This window comes from Heterodontus francisci, chromosome 2, assembly GCF_036365525.1.
Source record: "Heterodontus francisci isolate sHetFra1 chromosome 2, sHetFra1.hap1, whole genome shotgun sequence".
Classification (NCBI taxonomy): Eukaryota; Metazoa; Chordata; class Chondrichthyes; order Heterodontiformes; family Heterodontidae; genus Heterodontus; species Heterodontus francisci.
This window is the reverse complement of record NC_090372.1, coordinates 68,959,947-68,978,488: the sequence shown is the minus strand read 5'-3', so window position 1 is coordinate 68,978,488 and position 18,542 is coordinate 68,959,947. Positions and strand designations below refer to the sequence as shown.

General features: G+C 43.4%; 1 protein-coding gene across 1 annotated transcript in view; it reads right to left on the bottom strand.

The window, feature by feature from the left end:
- The window catches only part of LOC137379590 (adenylate cyclase type 2-like), a 606,709-nt gene that overhangs the window by 192,425 nt on the left and 395,742 nt on the right, over positions 1-18,542 (bottom strand). Inside the window, exon 8 of the mRNA XM_068050644.1 lies at positions 7,855-8,013. Coding sequence (XP_067906745.1) covers positions 7,855-8,013 — 159 coding nt within the window. The remainder of the gene's footprint in view (positions 1-7,854; positions 8,014-18,542) is intronic.

Below are 18,542 nucleotides of genomic sequence, written 5' to 3'. Positions count from 1 at the left end.
ATGGCAAAACAGGATTGTCATCACAGGAGAGTGAACGAGTGCAGGGCCACAAAGGGTACTTCTGTCCCACACATGAGGCACAGTTCTCATGTGTCCACCACTGGGCACATGGAGCTCCACATCAGGCATAGTTGGGATGACCCTCTCAATGTTTTGTGTTCTCTCATGCAGGTCATGGTCATCCTGAAGAACGTGGAGGCCGAGAAACCAGGGAACAGCTGTTCACCTCTGAGGAGCTGAAGGGATCCTCAAAGAGTGCATGGTCACATTATTCCCCACACCCTCCACCAGCACAGATACTCTCAGGTCAGTGGCTATACGCCCATGATTAGATTCAGGGTTACAAGCTGGTGAGCACAGCACAGAAGTGCTCAAGCAGCTGACGGAGGCTGTGACAGCCGAGGTCAATGGCAGTCAGAGGACTAGGGGAGGCCAGGCCCATGCTGTGCCCCAGGCTGATGATGTGCCTCTGGAGTCATCGGCATCACGGCAAATGCTACAGCTGCAGTGGGAGGTGAGGGATCATTCTGGCAGAGCTTCCAGAGGCTATGAGCACCCATGCGCAAACAATGGAGGAGTCCATCCAGGTCATGAGTGTTGCCATGTCTCAAGGCATGTAGCACGCATCTATTGAGAGACTGGCAAACTTCATAGAGAACCAGCTCCAGCAAACCACTCACTGGATCCGAAGATGCACACAGACCTGCATGCCATCACCTTGTCCTTGAGATCAATGCAGATAAGAAGGGGACGAGTCACCTGGAGTCTCCACCAGGTGTTCGTCCTACTCAAGTCAGCAGGGAGGTGCAAGTGTGCATTGCAAGGGAGGAAGAGCAGCTGCCTGCTGTATCTCGGGGTTCCTCTCAGGCTGCTCCTGGTGTGGACAGTGGGTCCTCAGCCCTTCTGCCAGTGACCCCAGCGCCTCCAGTACCAGCGATGAAAGAGGATGGTCCTGCACTGGTGAGGAGGCCCTCAAGATGCTGGGGCCCTCCAGGCCTCAGGCAGCCAGAGGACTGCCACCAAGGTCAACCAGGCCACAGGGCAGCCTGATCAGCAGCCTGCCTCCACGTCAGCTGCAAGCGTAGGGGTTGCACCTCATTAGAGCACGTGTAAGTGAATTAAGAAGAGCACCTGGCTACACTTGGGGTTGACGAGTTTTTAGATTTTGTACATATGAAGGCTTAATTATGTTGTGCTGCCCAATAAATATTTGTTTCACTGCTGTTAGTCATCCTTTCAATTCTTGCTGCCTTGTTAGAACTCATCTACAGCCTTGCTCCCTCAATGGGCTGCAAGTGTTGGAGTAGGCTGCATCTGGTCAGCTCCTCAGCTTTGCCAGTGTGCGCCGTGAGCCTGTATGATGGAATGCTAGACAAAGAAGGTGACAGCAGGTTTGCACAAATATGAGGCTTTATTGCATAGACTGTGAAAGGGCATCAGATTCACAAGAAAAGGGTATGCATGAGATTGTCCTGAACTTTCCTTGCGTGCCTATGATTTCCCCTTGCCTCTGGTCCAAGGGGTTCCACATCCTGTGTTGCCTGCTCAGCAGCCTCCCCCACATCTTCAAGGGCGACACTGGAGTGATCCAGGCACCTGAATCTCATCTTCAGCAGCCCAATGGCCTGCTTGATGGTTTCTCGGGTGGACGCAGGGCAGGTGTTGTACCTCTCCTCTGTTGCAGTACAAGGGTTCCTCACAGGCGTCAGTAGCCATGCCTTCAATGTCCCCAAGAATCCATCACATGGGTCGGAACAGCTCTGACAACTGGGACTGTCAAAGTATGTAGGCATCATGGCTGCTTCCCAGGAAATGTGCACACACCTGAAGGATCCTCTTTCAATAGTTCTAGACTACTTGGACATTGATGGAATGGAAGCCCTTTCTGTTGATGAAGGCCACTGGCTGGCACTTGGGAGCCTTGATGGCCACAGGTGTGCACTTAATGACACCTTGCACCTGGGCAATTCCTGTGATGGCGCTGAAGCCACTGGACTCTCTGCCTAATTGTCTGGGTCAGTTTGGTAGCACACGTAGTTGCTGGCCCTCTTGAACAGGTTATTGGTCACCTCCTTGATGTACCGATGGGATGCAGCCTGTGCAATCCACACATGTTCCCAGTGGATTCCTGGAAAGAGCCAGAAGCACAGAAGTTGAAAGCCATAGTGATTTTCAGAGTACTGGCATTTGGTGTTCACCAACCCCCATGGGTCTCAGCTCGTCCTGAAGCATGGCGCATAAGTCGATGACTGCCTCCCTGGACAGCCTCAGTCTGCTCTGACACTGCCGCTAGCACATTTGGAGATAGTTGAGCCGTGTATGGTGGACTCTATTCCGTGGATAGGCCCTTCTTTGCGTAGGAGGCTGGTGACATGCCTCTCTGTGCACTCTCTGGCATCCCACCTGGAGGCTGAATCGCTTGCTGTTCCTGACGTTCCTGCTATGTCCCTGCCGGTGCTTGCACCTCCCTCCATCTGCGCTGCTCCTCCATCTTGGGGTATGAAGACTGTGTGCATTAGGCCCATGGCAAGTAGACTCTCTCTTAGTCTTGTGCAGTCTTTCAAGCCCACCTCCCCCCATGTCTTTCCCTGGCTAGTCCCTTGGGACAAAGTGCCATTGCTCCTTTGCAACCCTTGCAGAACGCTCCTTCAGTTAGTGTTGGCACTTTTACACACCCCCTCCATCAGTGCTGGCACTTTCACACGCCCCCTCAGTAAGTGCTGGCACTTTTACAAGCCCTTCTGCAATCGTCCAGCAATGCCCTCTGTTCACCACCCTCCTTTCCACTGCAGGTTGGCTCTTCGGATGGCTGGCTGCCAGAGGTAGCACTGAATTCTTGCCTCCTTACCACCTCCTTTAACCAGGCAGGGCTCTGAAGCCCCATGGTTTTTGTTCGCCATTGATAAAATTATAAAAGCACTATCAAATTTGGGTTAATTGCCATTTTAACTACTTTAAGCCAGATTGTTGTGAGAAGTCCACCCTTCGTGCCTCTCGTAAAATCTGGAACCAATGTAACGACTTTGGATTTCTGGCCAAACATGTCCTGACTGCATTTTACGCACAACACTGCCCCCTCCCACCCCACCCTCCATCCATGCACTCAGTGGCCCAGTAAAATTCCAGCCAGTATGTCACTCAGCAGCAGATGCTCACAGCTGTCACAGTGCTTAACTCTCGGGGAGCAGACAGGCCTAACTGAGAGTACACATCAAATTAAAATTACAATCAAAAGAAGAAAGGAAAAATAGACAGCCAAAAACAACCTTCAGCAAGGACAACAGTAAAATAATAGTTTATATTCAAAATATATTTCCTAATTATAATTTATACATAGATTAGATGTCTCCATTATTATTTGTATCAAGCTAAGTTGTGGCATTAAAATAATGGATAAACTCTACAGCCCTTCAAAACAGATCTTATAATAGCATAAATAATGTGGTTGCTGGATGAATTCATATTTATTCACTATTAAATTCATCAGCATCTGTGGTCTATTTAGAGTAGCACCAGGGAAACTTTTAGGTGCTGTAATAAGTTCCACTAAAAGTAATTTATCTTATTTTATAATGTTATCGATTTAAAACTCATTTGTACCCTAGTAGTAAAAATCTGGATGCCAATTCTGTAATTTGCCAACTTGCTCCAGCTTTGGCAATATTTCTTTTGGGCAACTGATTCATTACCCACAGAATATCACAGAATAAGACTAATAATATTGCATGAATTCTAAAAGTTCAATGAAGCGTTTATAGGGAAGTCCTCTTGCAATGGGTTGGACAAGACACTAAAGTTTCATTAAAGTGAAAACAGTAAAACTTCATATATTCTTTAAAGAATTCACCAAACATATAGATCTAGATAGTTTAACATAAGCTTAGTAGGGTTGAAAATCCTTGATCTTGTGGGCATAAGATAGTATGGTACTTGAATACACCAGGTGGAATTTAATGCCAGCAGCATGGGTCTTGGCAGCAGACACAGAAGTGGGTGGCATTGCTATTCGGGCCGGAAGTGGTCGGCCAAATGCGCTTACGCGGTGACCGACCAATTAGCAAGATGGAGGTGCGGGGCCTGGCCAATCAAGTGCTGGGGGCTGGCAGGAATGCAGCACTCCTGGCATCAGCTGATGTGAGAGCAAGTGCTGGCGCCATTTTTAAAAGACAGCTAGACCTCACTGCAGAGTTTATGAACCTCCCGGAATGCCGTGAGAGCCCCTGAGAGGTCTGACCTTGTGGTCCCTGAAGAGCTTTCCAACTCTGTGCTGCCCTGCTGAGTGACTGCACCTCAGCTCCGCTGAGTGACTGCCCCTCAACTCCACTGAGTGACTGCTCCTCAGCTCCACTGAGTGACTGCCCCTCAGCTCCACTGAGTGACTGCCCCTCTGAGTGACTGCACCTCAGCTGCTCTGAGTGACTGCCCCTGAGCTGCTCTGTGCTGCCCTGCTGAGTGATTGCGATGGACTCCTCTCCTATTTCCGCAAAAGTTTCCACTCGGCTGACCTACCCCTCGGAACATGAAGCTTTGCAGCTATCTTCAAGTAGTCAGGGATCTAATGGCCCATGATCCCCTTGCACCGCACATTTAATTCAGAAGGTAGCATTAAATTTCATTCAATTGTATGTAAATGAGACTTAAGTACCTCTTTACCAATCACAATTGGCTTCCCACCGCTTCCCTGCGGCATCACCACCTCACTGCCTCCCTGCCACTGGCATAATGCGGCCCAGACTTTCCAGTGTCAGGCTTCCAAAATAGCGCTTCCCACATGATTCTACTGCACCCCTACCTCACTTCCCACTCCAACAGCCATCAGTAAATTCTTCCCACAGAGTTTCAGTCTACGCTAGACTTTTCTGTGAGCACTTGTGAAGGGCAGAGTCTCTATCCACCCCTTACAGGGAGCAGGGGATCCTTACACTGAGGGTCTCCATGATCTCAGCCCTGCAGAGGCCTGCCAGATCTTCTGAACTCACTACACCAAGAAGAAAAAGGTACACTGGACTTCTCTTCCAGGAATGCCAATTATAAGTGTGTCATGATGCTGAGTTCTTTTGCTGCTGTCTTCCCCACACCCACATTTTTGACTAGGAGGCTTATCCCTGCATAGTAGACCCTTTCTCCTGTCTTCAGAATTCGTGTTCCACCTGGACTCCTCCCTCAGGTCTTTTACCTTTGCCTGATCTACTTACTAAGAGCCGCCAGCGTGATGATAACTGTACCAGTTTCTTCACTTGCCTCACTCAAATTTATCTCCCTCTGAACTTGTAGTACATTGTTCTCTAAACCCAACCTGGATATCATCACAGAAACTGCTGTTATTTGTCCCCCTTTTCCCTGGCACTGTTCCTCCTTATAAGCTTTAATATCTTCTAGTTTTGGAAAAAGACCATTGACTTGAATCGTTAACCCTACATTTATCCCTGCATAGATGCTGCCTTACCTCCTGAGTATTTCTAGCATTTTTATTTCAGGTTTCCAGCATTTGCTGTTGTTTTTGTTTCATGTCTTTTCTTGCATTTGACACAGGTGAACTATAGGGAGTACTGATTGGCCAGAAACACTTGGTTCATGCCAGAAAAATCTCTCCCTGTTTGAGTGTCAGGCCTGCGAATACAATATGGCTACTGGAAACAGGGCTGGCATTGTGGCAAGAGAAAAATTTTGCTTCTTGTGTGCTCAAGAGCTTAAACCTCCATTGGGAACAGTTGCACCTTTAATTTCCACAATTAATAGAGCATTATTTTATGATAGACCATTAATCAGATAATTGGATACAAGAGACACTTGCAATTATGCAGTATTTGACAGGCAGTCAAATAATGAATAATAGATAGGACATGATTGAGTTGTATTCACTACTTTTCTCTAATGATCTATTTAAATGAAAACTTCTTGAAGTTTTATGGGGGCTGTGATTGGTAGCCTGCCATTTCTTACTCCAAATGTACTGCAGTTTCGCATAACCTGCAGATGAAAGATGGACTGCCTGAATTCTGTAAGGCTCTAACTTTGAGGGATATTTTAACCCCAAAAACAGGTGGAGTTGGGTTGGGTCGGCAGTAAAAACGTAAAAAATCTCAAATCCGAATATCACTTGTTTTCATTTCATCATACCATCAGTCAAAAATACTGGCCCTTGGAGAAGATGTCAGTGGTCATGGCAGTGGCGGAGGTTTGGCTGCGGGTGGGGGTGGGGGCGATGGTGGAGGCCAAAGGCTTACTTGCAAGGCTGGTGGGAGCACTCCTGCTCCACTTCACCCTCAAGGAGTGCTGGAAAAGGCACTTAACTCAGGGTGCAGGCAGTTTCTGCTTCCAAGGCCACCATGTCACCTTCCAACATGGTGAAACTCCTATAAAATTCAAATTTGTTTCGGATTACAAACTTGAATATAAAAGTAGAACATTCAAAAATGGCAAGCTACAGACTGGATTTTGTAGTCCTGCCGCCAGGAGCGGCAGCGGGCATGGAAAATGGCGGCTGTCCCCCACGGGACCCGCGCTGCCATGATTCTATGGCAGGCAGTCACTTTAAATATTCATGGCGGCTGCCCCCCAATCACACAGTTGAGGTGGTATTGGCGACCCCGTTCACAGCATCACCAATGCAGAAGCAGGTGCTGGCACCATTTTTAAAATGCTGCCAGCCGTGCAAACAGTTCAACAAAGTGCTGAGTTCATACTTTCCTCCCATTCCCTATAAACAAAGTGCAGAGTTCACCCCTTCCCCATCCTGCTACCCATCAGAGTGCAGAGTTCACCCCTTCCCCAACTCGGTGGCACCAGCTTTCCCTGGACGGGAAAGTTAAGGTGCATGAGTGCCATTCGTCACACTGAGGATCGGGAATTGAAAGTAAAATCGCTGCAGTTTATATATTAATACATGCAAATGTGTTATTTAAATATGCTAAGTTGGGTCCCATCGCAGAGCAGCGGAGGGGCCGCCATGGAGCTTCCCCACCATCGGGAAGATCGAGCCTGACAATCCTGGCATCGGGTTCCATGGTGGCCGCTGCTGCTCCGATTTTTCGCATACCCCCGTCACGGAATCCAACGTCAGGCTGAGAACAAAATCCAGCCCTACATGTGCCTGAAAGGTAACATTTTGCACACAGTAAAATAAATTAAACAATTTTGCATGCACATATGAAAACTTAAACATTGCCATACATCAATTACACGGTGTCAAACATTATAATTATTCAGACTTAGAAAGTCTTTGAATTGCCAAAGTAACCAAGTTGTGAGGCCATCGACACGTAAGATGGCCTGCCAAAAAAATGACCCTTGTATATAACCAGTCAACACAACCTCTCTTTAACAAAATTTCACCTTCATGTTGTCTAGTGTGCATAAAGGTAAATGTTTCTATTTCTTTACAAGTAATGTAGCCTATTAACTGGTCCTCCACTCTTCCAGTGCAGCAATAGGCCTTCCAATTTCAGTTCTGGCTTCTGCTGCTGAATTTAACTCATCTCTCACTGTGTCTATCTGTTGCCTTCAATTTTAAATCAGTAACATAAGCCAGGATTGAAGTTGGTAGCCGAGAGAGAAAATTGTCATTAACACTGCAACATTGAAGGAGCAGCATGAAATAACTAGCAAAAGCGACAATTGATTAGAATGTATTTGCATTATAGTGTTGCTAGTTCCACCATTTTGGAAGAAATTGTTCCACTTGGAGGGACATCAGCCAGTAGGAAACCCATGTACAGGATATGAACCTTATATAAGACAACCTTGGTTGCTGCTTTTCATCCCAAATAAGGATATAAATAGACATATGAAAATATATCTGGTACTTTTAAATTTTGAACATAAAAATAGTGGTGCACTTGGCAACCTGCTTACCCTGGAACACCTCCAGCTTCCATATGATTTGCAAGAGTAACATCATGTGACCAGACATCATATTGCCATTTCTGTAATCCAATGACTCCACAAAGAACATTCCCAGAATGTACTCCTACACGCATGTTTATATCAACTCCTGTGGCATCCCTCACCTTCCTTAAAAATAAAATATGAAGATGGATCTGAACAACTTTTGTCCAAGAAGGAGAACAAATTGAAAAATCAATCTCAGTTATCCATTACAGAATTATAATACTAAAATTTCTTTTCAGAGCTGTTAGGCACTTGCAGGTTAATTTTCACTTTCACTGCTGGGTGGAAAATGGGTAGTAGCAGATCCGCTGCCAGTTTTTTTACACTGTATGTACACCAGTCCACAATGATCCCTGCCCATTTATCTATGGTCTGACTTAGTGAACCAGCCAGATGACTTTGGGAGCTGCAGTGGAAAGCTCTGATCGCCGTCTGCAGCTTGCTGGTGTAATGGAGATGAATCCCAAGGGTCAACTGCAAGCAAGCCTTGGGCCTCCATCTTCAAGTGCGAGTCCCAGATTTGGCATCCACTTTGCTCCAGTTTTTGGCACAGTGCCAACTTCTCTGCCAATATGTTTCTCAACTAAATGTAAACAATCTATATGAGTAGAGCCACTTTAAATTTACTTATTCATACTACTAATGTTTTCTGGAAATGGACTCAAACAATTATTGTTGAGATAGAATGATTTGCCTACTTTCACATGCAAATTTTTACTGAAGGTCTAGTTTTTAGAAAGAATGACCTGATGGAAATGTCACACATCAACAATTAGTAATGAATTTATTAAGTATTTATTCATATGTAAATCACATTATAACACCAACAGTCACTTTCCAATTTTACACCAACCTCAAAAACCATGACTTTCAATATGGCATTCAGTTTGATCTGATTTGACACGCTGCATCGTTCTGAAGAAGAGGAACTTTCTCTCTTTTGATGATCAATAGTTTTCAAATCAACTGTTCTGGAGGCAGTGATCAAATGCTTAACATATGAAACAAAAGGAATGGCACAGCAAGAGATAGTGCCAGAACATTCATTGTCAGTACAATGTGAGACTGCTAGTAGAATAGCAAAAGAAAATCTGGGAGACAGGCAGTTACAGTAGGTAAAGGCTGCATCCATAATTATCACAAATAGCTTGCCATCACCACCTGCTTTCAGACTAAAGAACTAGCAATGAAAATTATTGTGGATCTTTCATTCATGCTAAAGCATGAATTCTCTCTTAATACCAAAACTACATGTTCCCACGATAGATGATTAAAGAGGTTGTGGTACAATTAGTGCCTAACTTTTAAAAAAACAAGGCGTGCTGCAACCATATTCTATCACATATGAAAAAACCTCTTTAATATTGCACAATCAGTATCATATTTTTGCGTCATAGAATCATTGAATGATTCATTGAATGAATCATTGAATGATCATTTGTCCTATCATGCCTGCACCTAGTCTTTGAAAGAGAGCCTGCCCTTCCCCACAAACCTGCAAAATGTCCTTTTTCAAGTTTTTATCCAATTTCCTTTTGAAAGTTATTGTTGAATCTGCTTCCACCAAGCTTTTAGGCAAAACATTCCAGATCATAACAACACACTGCATATTTTTTTATCTGCATGCCACCTATGGCTCTTTTGCCATTTATCTTAAATCTGTGACCTTTGGTTATAAACTCTTCTGCCACTAGAAACAGTTTCTCCTTATTCACTCTTTCAAAAACCTTCATGATTTTGAACACCTCTATTAAATCTCCTTTTAACCTTCTTTACTTGAAGGAAAATAACCTCAGCCCGCTCTCTCCGCTTAACTGAAGTTCTGTATTCCTGGTACCATTCTAGTAAATCACTTTTGTATCATTTCTAAGGCTTTTTTATTATTTGTTCTTGGGATGTGGGCATCGCTGGCAGCATTTGTTTCCCATCCCTAAGTGCCCTTGAGAAGATGGCAGTGAGCCGCCTTCTTGAACCACTGTAGTCCATGTGGTGTAAGTGCACCCATAGTGCTGTTAGGGAGGGAGTTCCAGGATTTTGATCCAGCGACAGTCAAGGAACAGCAATATAGTTCCAAGTCAGGATGGTAAGTGCTTTGGAGGGGAACATCCAGGTGGTGGTGTTCTCATGTGTCTGTTGCCCTTGCCCTTCTAGGTGGCAAAGGTCATGAGTTTGGAAGGTGCTGTTGAAAGAGCCTTGGTAAGTTGCTGAGTACATCTTGTAGATGGTACACACTGTTGCCACTGTGTGCCAAGGGTGGAGGGAGTGAATGTAGTGTATAGTATTGAACTGGCAGAGCTACTGTATTGTGATAGCTAAGCATTTGCATACTACTATACTGCCTCTCTGCTGCCCTCTCTATTGGGGAGGTGTAAATAAAAGTTCCACAATGGCTGGTTACAGTTAGACCTCATGGAGCCTTACTCAGTGAATGCACAACAGAAAGATGGTGACAAGGATGGGATTGATTTTTTTTTTACATTCATTCAAGAGATTACAACCTGAAGAACTTTGTGACACACCTTTTGGAACTCCCAAAGTCGATTTTGAGGAAGTTTGGGTGATTTGAAAGATTGCTCAGGTTGTGTCTACAGCAGGTTACATAATTGAAAAAAATGGCACTGAAGACATACTTCGGAACAATGGAGATTTCAACCCTAACAAAGAGGATTGGTGTAATTATGAATGAAGGTTCCACATTTAGCTGCATGCTAATAAAATAGGGGATGAAGATAAAGTGAATGTTTTCCTCATGGGGCCAGATGCTTTTGATGTGGTGTTTAACCAAAGTTGCCCGTGAGACGCTAGTACTTTGGACTGAAATTAATGAGATTCTGGACTCATATTATGGCACAACTAAGAATAAAATAGCACTTCGAGATGCATTTCGTGGAAGAGAGTAGTTGCTAAGTGAGTCTAATGCAGATTATATTCTTGAATTAAAGAAACTCTCTCGTCACTGTGGCTATGGCACGAACTTAGACGTCAACCTTAGAGACACGTTAATTGGAGGTCTAAAGAACAGTAAAATCCAGGCTTAGCTTTTGAGTAAAGGCAATAAGCTGACATGGAAAGAGGCCTGCGATGAGGTCACAGCATGGAAATGACAGGAAGAGATAGTTGCAGATTGCGAGTAAGTTCTTTTCCTGAGCTGGCAGGGGAGGTTCACCAGATTTCAGCAGAAATCATGTTATGGCAGCCAAGTTCACAGACTCAGTCAGAAATTTAGATGCTACCATTGCCATGGTAGCCACCAACCATCTAAATGCCCACATTTCCAGTCAAAGTGCTATCCCTGTGGGAAAGTCATTCATATCCAGGCCGCATGCAGGAGTACAGGAAACAGTAATGCTCCAGGTCATGGTAAAGCTCCAGGTCGCAGCAATGCACCAGGCCGAGGTCAGAGTAGACTTAAAGCTAGTTTAGGAGTCTGGAAGTCCTCGAATGTGCACATGATTGATATGGAAACAGAAGCTGATGTTATCGAGCAGGAAGATCAAGAGTTGTACTCAGTCAGAGAACAAGAAAAACAGCACATGGAAGATGAGAGGAAAAAGGACTGAAGATATAATTCCAGTGCTCACAGTAAAAATGAAAGTCAGAGATTCACAACTTGCCTTCTTGCTAACCAGCAGCAGCAGTGTATGTTAACTCAGAAGGAGATTACAATAGGTCCCTAAGTCACATTCCCTTACACAAAACTAGTTATTCCAATAATATTATTCGGTGAATTTAGTGTTAGGGTTGAATATGATGATACATTCTATTACTTGCTTTGGTAGTAGTAGGAGGGAACAAAGTCTCCCCAATGGGGACATAGGAGCAGGAGTAGGCCATTCAGTCCATCGAGTCTGCTCCGCCATTCAATACGATCATGGCTGATCATCCACTTCAATGCCTTTTCCCCACACTATACCCATATCCCTTTATATCATTGCTGTTAAGAAATCTGTCAATTTCTGCTTTATGACTGAGCTTCCACAGCTCTCAGAGGTACAGAATTCCAAAGATTCACAACCCTTGGAGTAAAGAAATGTTTCCTCATCTCAGTCCTAAGTGGCTTCCCCCTTATTTTGAAATTGTGTCCCCTGGTTCTAATTGCAATTGGCTTAAGAAAATACAGTTAAACTGGGCCAAGTTATTTACAGTAGGGGTCAGTAAGAGTACATCTAACATTGAGGAAGTGAAGACTGGTTCAATTTTAGCCAATGAGTTATCTGTGAATTACTTTACATACACAAATGACATGCCAGTGCCTGCCAGAGTAATTTCTGAAGAAACTCACAAGGATGTGGTGCTCAGTAAAGTATTGCATTATGTAATGATGAGAAATTGCAGGAGTATTTCACACATAGAAAGGAACTGTGTAGATCAAAGCTGTCTCCTATGGGTTTAAGAGTCATTATTCCACCAAGATTTAGGGGGAGATTGTTAGAGGAATTTCATCAAGAGCACACAGGGACAGTCTGTATGAAAGCAGTAGCAAGAAGCTATTTTTGGTATCCAAAGGTAGATAGAGATATTGAAGAGTTGATGAAAAGTTGTGAAGTGTGTCTCAGAACTAGAAATGATTCTACCAAGGTTCCTTTCATTCCATGGTCAAACACAAGAAAACCACAGGAATGAGTACATGTTGATTTCTTTTAAGTGGAAGGGAAAGAGTATTTTGTTTTGATCAGAAGCTATAGCAAGTGGATAAATGTTGAGTCTATGACGAATACCACAAATGCCAGAACTATTGAGGTTATGAGGAGTTGGTTTGCAATTTATGAGCTGTCAGAAGTGTTGGTGTCAGATAATGGTCCACAGTTTACATCAGCAGAGTTTTAAATATTTCTGAGTAAGAATGGAATGAAACACACTCTAATACCACTATATCACCCAGCATCGAAGGGTCCTGCAGAAGGAAGTGTACAAATTGTGAAGAGGTCTTTGCAGAAGTATTTACTAGGTGACAAGCTGGGCAGTAATTTAACAATGTTTCTCTTCAACACAGGCTAGACAATTTTCTGTACTCTTACAAAATAACCCCACAGTCTACAACAGGGTGCTGACCTTTCAAGTTAGTGTTTAAACACGCTCCTAGAACAAGATTTATTTGCTTAAGCTTGATGTCAATAGCAAAGTAAGAGAAAAGTAAGGCAGCCTGAAGATGAGTCATGATATTTGAGGCATGAAACTTGGAGAGTTCAGTTCTGGTCAGAAGGTCATGGTGAAAAACAACCGAGGTGATAAGGAGAAATATGTGTTTGGAGTCCTTGTCAAAAGCACAGGTGCATTCACATATCCAGTGAAGATTAGAGAGAGACTCCATCAGTGCCATGTAGATTATTAGCTTGACTGAGAAAATTTGAAAGGGAGAGCATGAGAAACCTCCTATAGTCCAAGTTCCTACAGTTCCAAGAGAAAGTCAGAATGACAGTGAAAGTCACAAAGAAACTGAAAGTTTGCTGGTATCACAGAATCCACCGGGTCTTTGATTATGACTAATCAATCAATTTCACAGTCCCAACCATTAAGTGGATTAGGTAGTCAAAGTTCAGGGTCTGAGATTTTGGGAAAGCAGGGCCAAGCTAATGGAAATGGAAGAAGATTCCCAGACAAAAAGAGCAAAAAGGCCAAACAGTGACTTTCACTGTTAATTGCAGACATGTTGGATAAAAGAAGAAATAAAGTTGTTCTTTTATTACCTCTTGTCAGATGATGATATTTTTGTTAAAGACATACTGGTGTTCAGGAAAAACAATTTTTTTACATGCAAATTACTCTGGAAATATTGGTTATATATGTTTTAGTTGTGATTATAGTAACACAGTTTACAGAAAAGAATGCAACCCAACTTGTTAGATTTCAGGGTATTGTTATTGTATTCTGGGAAATTATGCTCATGTACCATTTTTCAATTTACTGTATAAGTTGTTTTTTTAAATGGCTGAGCTAGTGTATTGTGAGAGCTAAGCACTCCTATATAGATTCTCTGCTGCCTCTCTGTTGGGAGGTATAAATAAAAGTTCCACAATAGCTGCTTACAGTAAGATACAAGAACACGGAGCAGAAGTAGACCATATGGCCCATTGAGCCTGCTCCACCATTCAATACGATCATGGCTGATCTTGGGCTTCAATTCCACTTTCCTGCCTGCTCCCCATATCCCTTGATTCCCTGCGAGACCAATAATCTATCTATCCCAGCCTTAAATGTGTTCAATGATGGAGCATCCACAACCCTCTGAGGTAGAGCATTCCAAAGATTCAGAACCCTTTGAGTGAAGTAATTTCTCCTCATCTCAGTCCTGAATGATTGACCCCTTATCCTGAGACTGTGTCCCCATGTTCTAGATTCCCTGCCCAGTGGGAACAATCTCTCAGCTTCAATGCTATCAAGCCCTTCCTGAATCTTGTATGTCTCAATTAGATCGCCTCTCATTCTTCTAAACTCCAGGGAATATAGGCACAGTTTACACAGCCTCTCATCATAGGACAACCCCCTCATCCCAGGGACCAATTTAGTAAAAGTTCACTGCACTGCCTCCAGTGCAAGTATATCCTTTCTTAAATGTGGAGACCAAAACTGCAGACAGTATTCGAGGTGCGGTCTCACCAAAGCCCTGTACAATTTTAGTAAGACTTCTTTATTCCTGTACTCCAATCCCCTTACAATAAAGGCCAACATGCCATTTGCCTTCCTAATAGCCTGCTGCACCTGCATGTTAACTTTGTGTGCTCCTTGTACAAGTACCCCCAAGTCTCTCTGAACATCAACACTTACCAGTTTCACACCTTTTAAAAAATATTCTGCTTTTCCACTTTTACGACCAAAATGAGCAACTTCACATTTCCCTACATTATACTCCATTTGTCATCTTGTTGCCCACTCACTTAACCTGTCTATATCTCTTTGCAGCCTCTTTACATTCTCCCTGTAGCTTACCTTTCCACCGAGCTTTGTATCATCAGCAAACTTAGATACATTACTCTCTGTCTCTTCATCCAAGTCATTAATATAGTGTTACGACCAGGTGAGAAAGAGGTCTAGGATTCCCTTAGCCTTCACCTGGTCTTACCATAACAGGGTTTTATTTTTAAACACACCTTGTTTTTACCTCCCCCTTGGTGAATCCTTGTTCAACGCTTTCCAATTATAAGGCATAGAAACAAGCACAAACAGGCTTTGTTAGGTTTAAAGAATAAAGGTGAAACTCTAATTTGGTTGACACCTACGGATAAACGACGTGCCCATACTAACTAGCATGCATACGCAATACACACATGCAAATAGAAACAGAAAAGAGCAGAAGAAAAATTAAAGTGGAAAGGGTTGAGGCAATATCTGAAGAGTTGTTACGGTTCTTCGAGCTCACTGTAGAGTCCTTGATTGTCGGTGAATCTTGCTTTTCGTTGGAGCCCAGTATTCTTCTTAAACCTTGCTCACTGTAGGAAACTTTTCTCTCTTGGGGTTCATGTGTCTTCAGGCGGTTTTTGGAGTTCCGTGAGAAAGAGATGGGAGCAGACAGGAGAGCTTGTAGCAAGCCAGCCAGCAGAGGTCTTTTCAATCCAGGAGCAAAGAGCTTTCTGCAAGGCGTTCCGTTAAAAACAAAACTGTACAATTTAGAAAAAACCCAGACAGCCAAGTAGGTTAGTCATGTGACTAACTGGTTTGACCAAGTCTGTTTGTGGATTGTATTGGAGCAGGGGATAGCTCCTTTGTTCCAACACTGTCTGTTAATATGCAAATATCTTTCCAGCCAGGGGCCTGGCAATGCCTTGTAACAGGCTTTCTCTTCTTCCCAGCAACAATTTGAAATTTAATGTCCATGTGGCGAAATTAATATGCCTCATCCTTGGCAGGTGGAGGCCTGCATGACAATAGGTTGTAAATAGCTGAGGCCCCAGCACTGATCCTTGCGGCACCCCACTATTCACTACCTACCATCTTGAAAATGCTCCTTTTATGCTCACTCTCTGCTTCCTGTCTGTTAACCAATTCTCTATCCATTCTAATATATTACCCCCAACACCATGAGCCCTTATCTTGCCTATTAATCTTTTATGTGGCACCTTATCGAATGCCTTTTGAAAATCCAGGTATACGACATCTACTGGTTACCCTTTATCTACCCTACTAGTTCTTTTCTTTTGGGCCTCCTTATCTCGAGAGACAATGGATACGCGCCTGGAGGTGGTCAGTGGTTTGTTACATCCTACTAGTTACATCCTCAAAAAACTCTCATAATTTTGTCAAACAGGATCTTCCTTTAGTAAAACCGTGCTGACTTGTTCTAATCATACTGTGCGTTTCCAAGTGCAATGTTAAGACTTCCTTAATAATAGTTTTCAGCATCTTCCCAGCGATTGATGTTAGGCTAACTGGTCTGTAGTTACCAGTTTTCTCTCTACCTCCTTTCTTGAAAAGCAGCATAACATTAGCCAACTTCCAATCTGATGGGGCCATTCCTTAATCTAAGGAATTCTGGAAAATCATACCCAATGCATCCAATATCTCTGCAGATATCTCTTTTAGAACCCTAGGATGTAGGCCACCTGGTCCCGGGGACTTGTCAGATTTTAGTCCCTCAAATTTCTCCAATACTTTTTCTCGACTGATATCAATATCCTTAATTTTCTCACTCTTTTTAGCCCCTAGGTTACTGCCTATTTCTGGTATGGAACTTGTGTCTTCTACTGTGAAGACAGACACAATATATTTGTTCAATGCCCCTGCCATTTCCTCATTCCCCATGATGATTTCTCCTGTCTCTGCCTCTAAGGGACCAACTTTAGCTACTCTTTTCCTTTTTATGTACTTATAAAAGCTCTTACAATCTGTTTTTATATTGCTGGCTAGTTTACTCTCATATTCTTTTTTTCCCCTTTTTATCAACTTTTTAGTGGCCCTTTGCTGGTTTCTAAAACACGCCCAATCCTCAGACCTGTGACTATTTTCTGCAACATTGTAAGCCTCTCCTTTCAGTCTAATACTCTCCTTAACTTCCTGAGTGAGCCACAGATGGGTCTTTCTGGACGAGGTTTTGTGTTTGAACGGAATATACTTTTGTTGAACCCTTTGAATTGTTTCTTTAAATGTCTCCCACTGTTTATTTACCGCCATACCTTCCAGTCCATTTACCCAATAAACCTTAGCCAGTTCTCCCCTCATACCTTCGTAATTGGCTTTGTTTAAGTTTAAGGTTCTTGTTTGTGATTGAAATATGTCACTTTCAAACTTCACATGAAATTCAATGGTATTATGATCACTATTTCCCAGTGGATCTTTTACTATGACATTGCTTATTAATCCTGCTTCATTACACAACATGAGATCTAAGATAGCTTTATCCCTAGTTGGTTCTACAACATATTGCTCCAAGAAATTGTCACAAAAGCATTCTACAAATTCATCTTTTAGACTACTATTGCCAATTTGATTGTCCCAGCCTATATTCAGATTAAAGTCCCCCACAATTAATACATTACCTTTTTTACATGCTCCAATAATTTCCCGTTTAATGTTCTATCCAATAATATAACTGCTGTTAGGGGGCCTGTAAATTACTCCCACCAGTGTTTTCTGACTCCTGCTATTCCTAATTTCCACCCAAACTCCATGATCTTCTGAGGCCAGATCCCATCTTATTACTGTCCTTATGTCATCCTTTACTATCAGGTCTACCCCTCCTCCTTTGCCATTCTGTCTGTCTGTCCGAAATATTGTGTACCCTGGAATATTTACTTCTCAACCTTGATTTCCTTGCAACCATATCTCGGTAATGGCAATTAGATCTAGATCATTTAAGTCTTTTTGTGCCACTAGTTCATCTATCTTATTACAGATACTTCATGCATTCAGATAAAGGAACTTCAATTTCATTTTTGTACCTCTATTCCCTGCAATGACTTTATTTGTCAATGTACAATTTTTGTTTCACTCTCTGTCCCTTCCTGTCCCATTCTGCTGGGAGTTACCCACATCACTATCCTGCTCCGATGCCATGACCTCTCTCTTTGTATTTCTAAATTTCCCTTTACCCAAACCCCCCCCCGCCTCCCCGCCCCTCCCCCCCCCAGTTAGTTTAAAGCCCTGTCCACAGCCGAGTTATGCGATTGGCCAAGATACTGGTTCCAGCCCGGTTCAAGTGAAGCCCATCCCAACAGAATAGCTCCCATTTCCCTGAGTACTGAAGCCAGTGCCCCAAGAATAAAAACCCCTTCTTCCCACACCACTCTTTGAGCCGCACATTTAGTTCTCTAATCTGCTTGATCCTATGCCAATTTGCGCGTGGCTCAGCTCAGGTAACAATCCGGAGATGATTACCTTTGATGTTCTGCATTTTAGTTTGGATCCTAACTCCTCAAATTCTCTAAGCAGAACATAATTTCTGGTTCTACCTATGTCATTGGTTCCTACATAGACCACAACAACTGGATCCTCCCCCTGCCACTCCAGGTTCCTCTCCAGCCGCAAGGAGATGTCCTTAACCCTGGCACCAGGCAGGCAACACAGCTGTCGGAACTCCTGATCACGGCTACAGAGAACAGTATCTATCCCCCTGACTATACTGTCTCCTATCACTACCACATTCTTCTTCACTCCCCCCACTGGAATGGCATCTTTCACCATGGTGCCACCATCAGTCCACTCATCCACCTTGCAGTCCT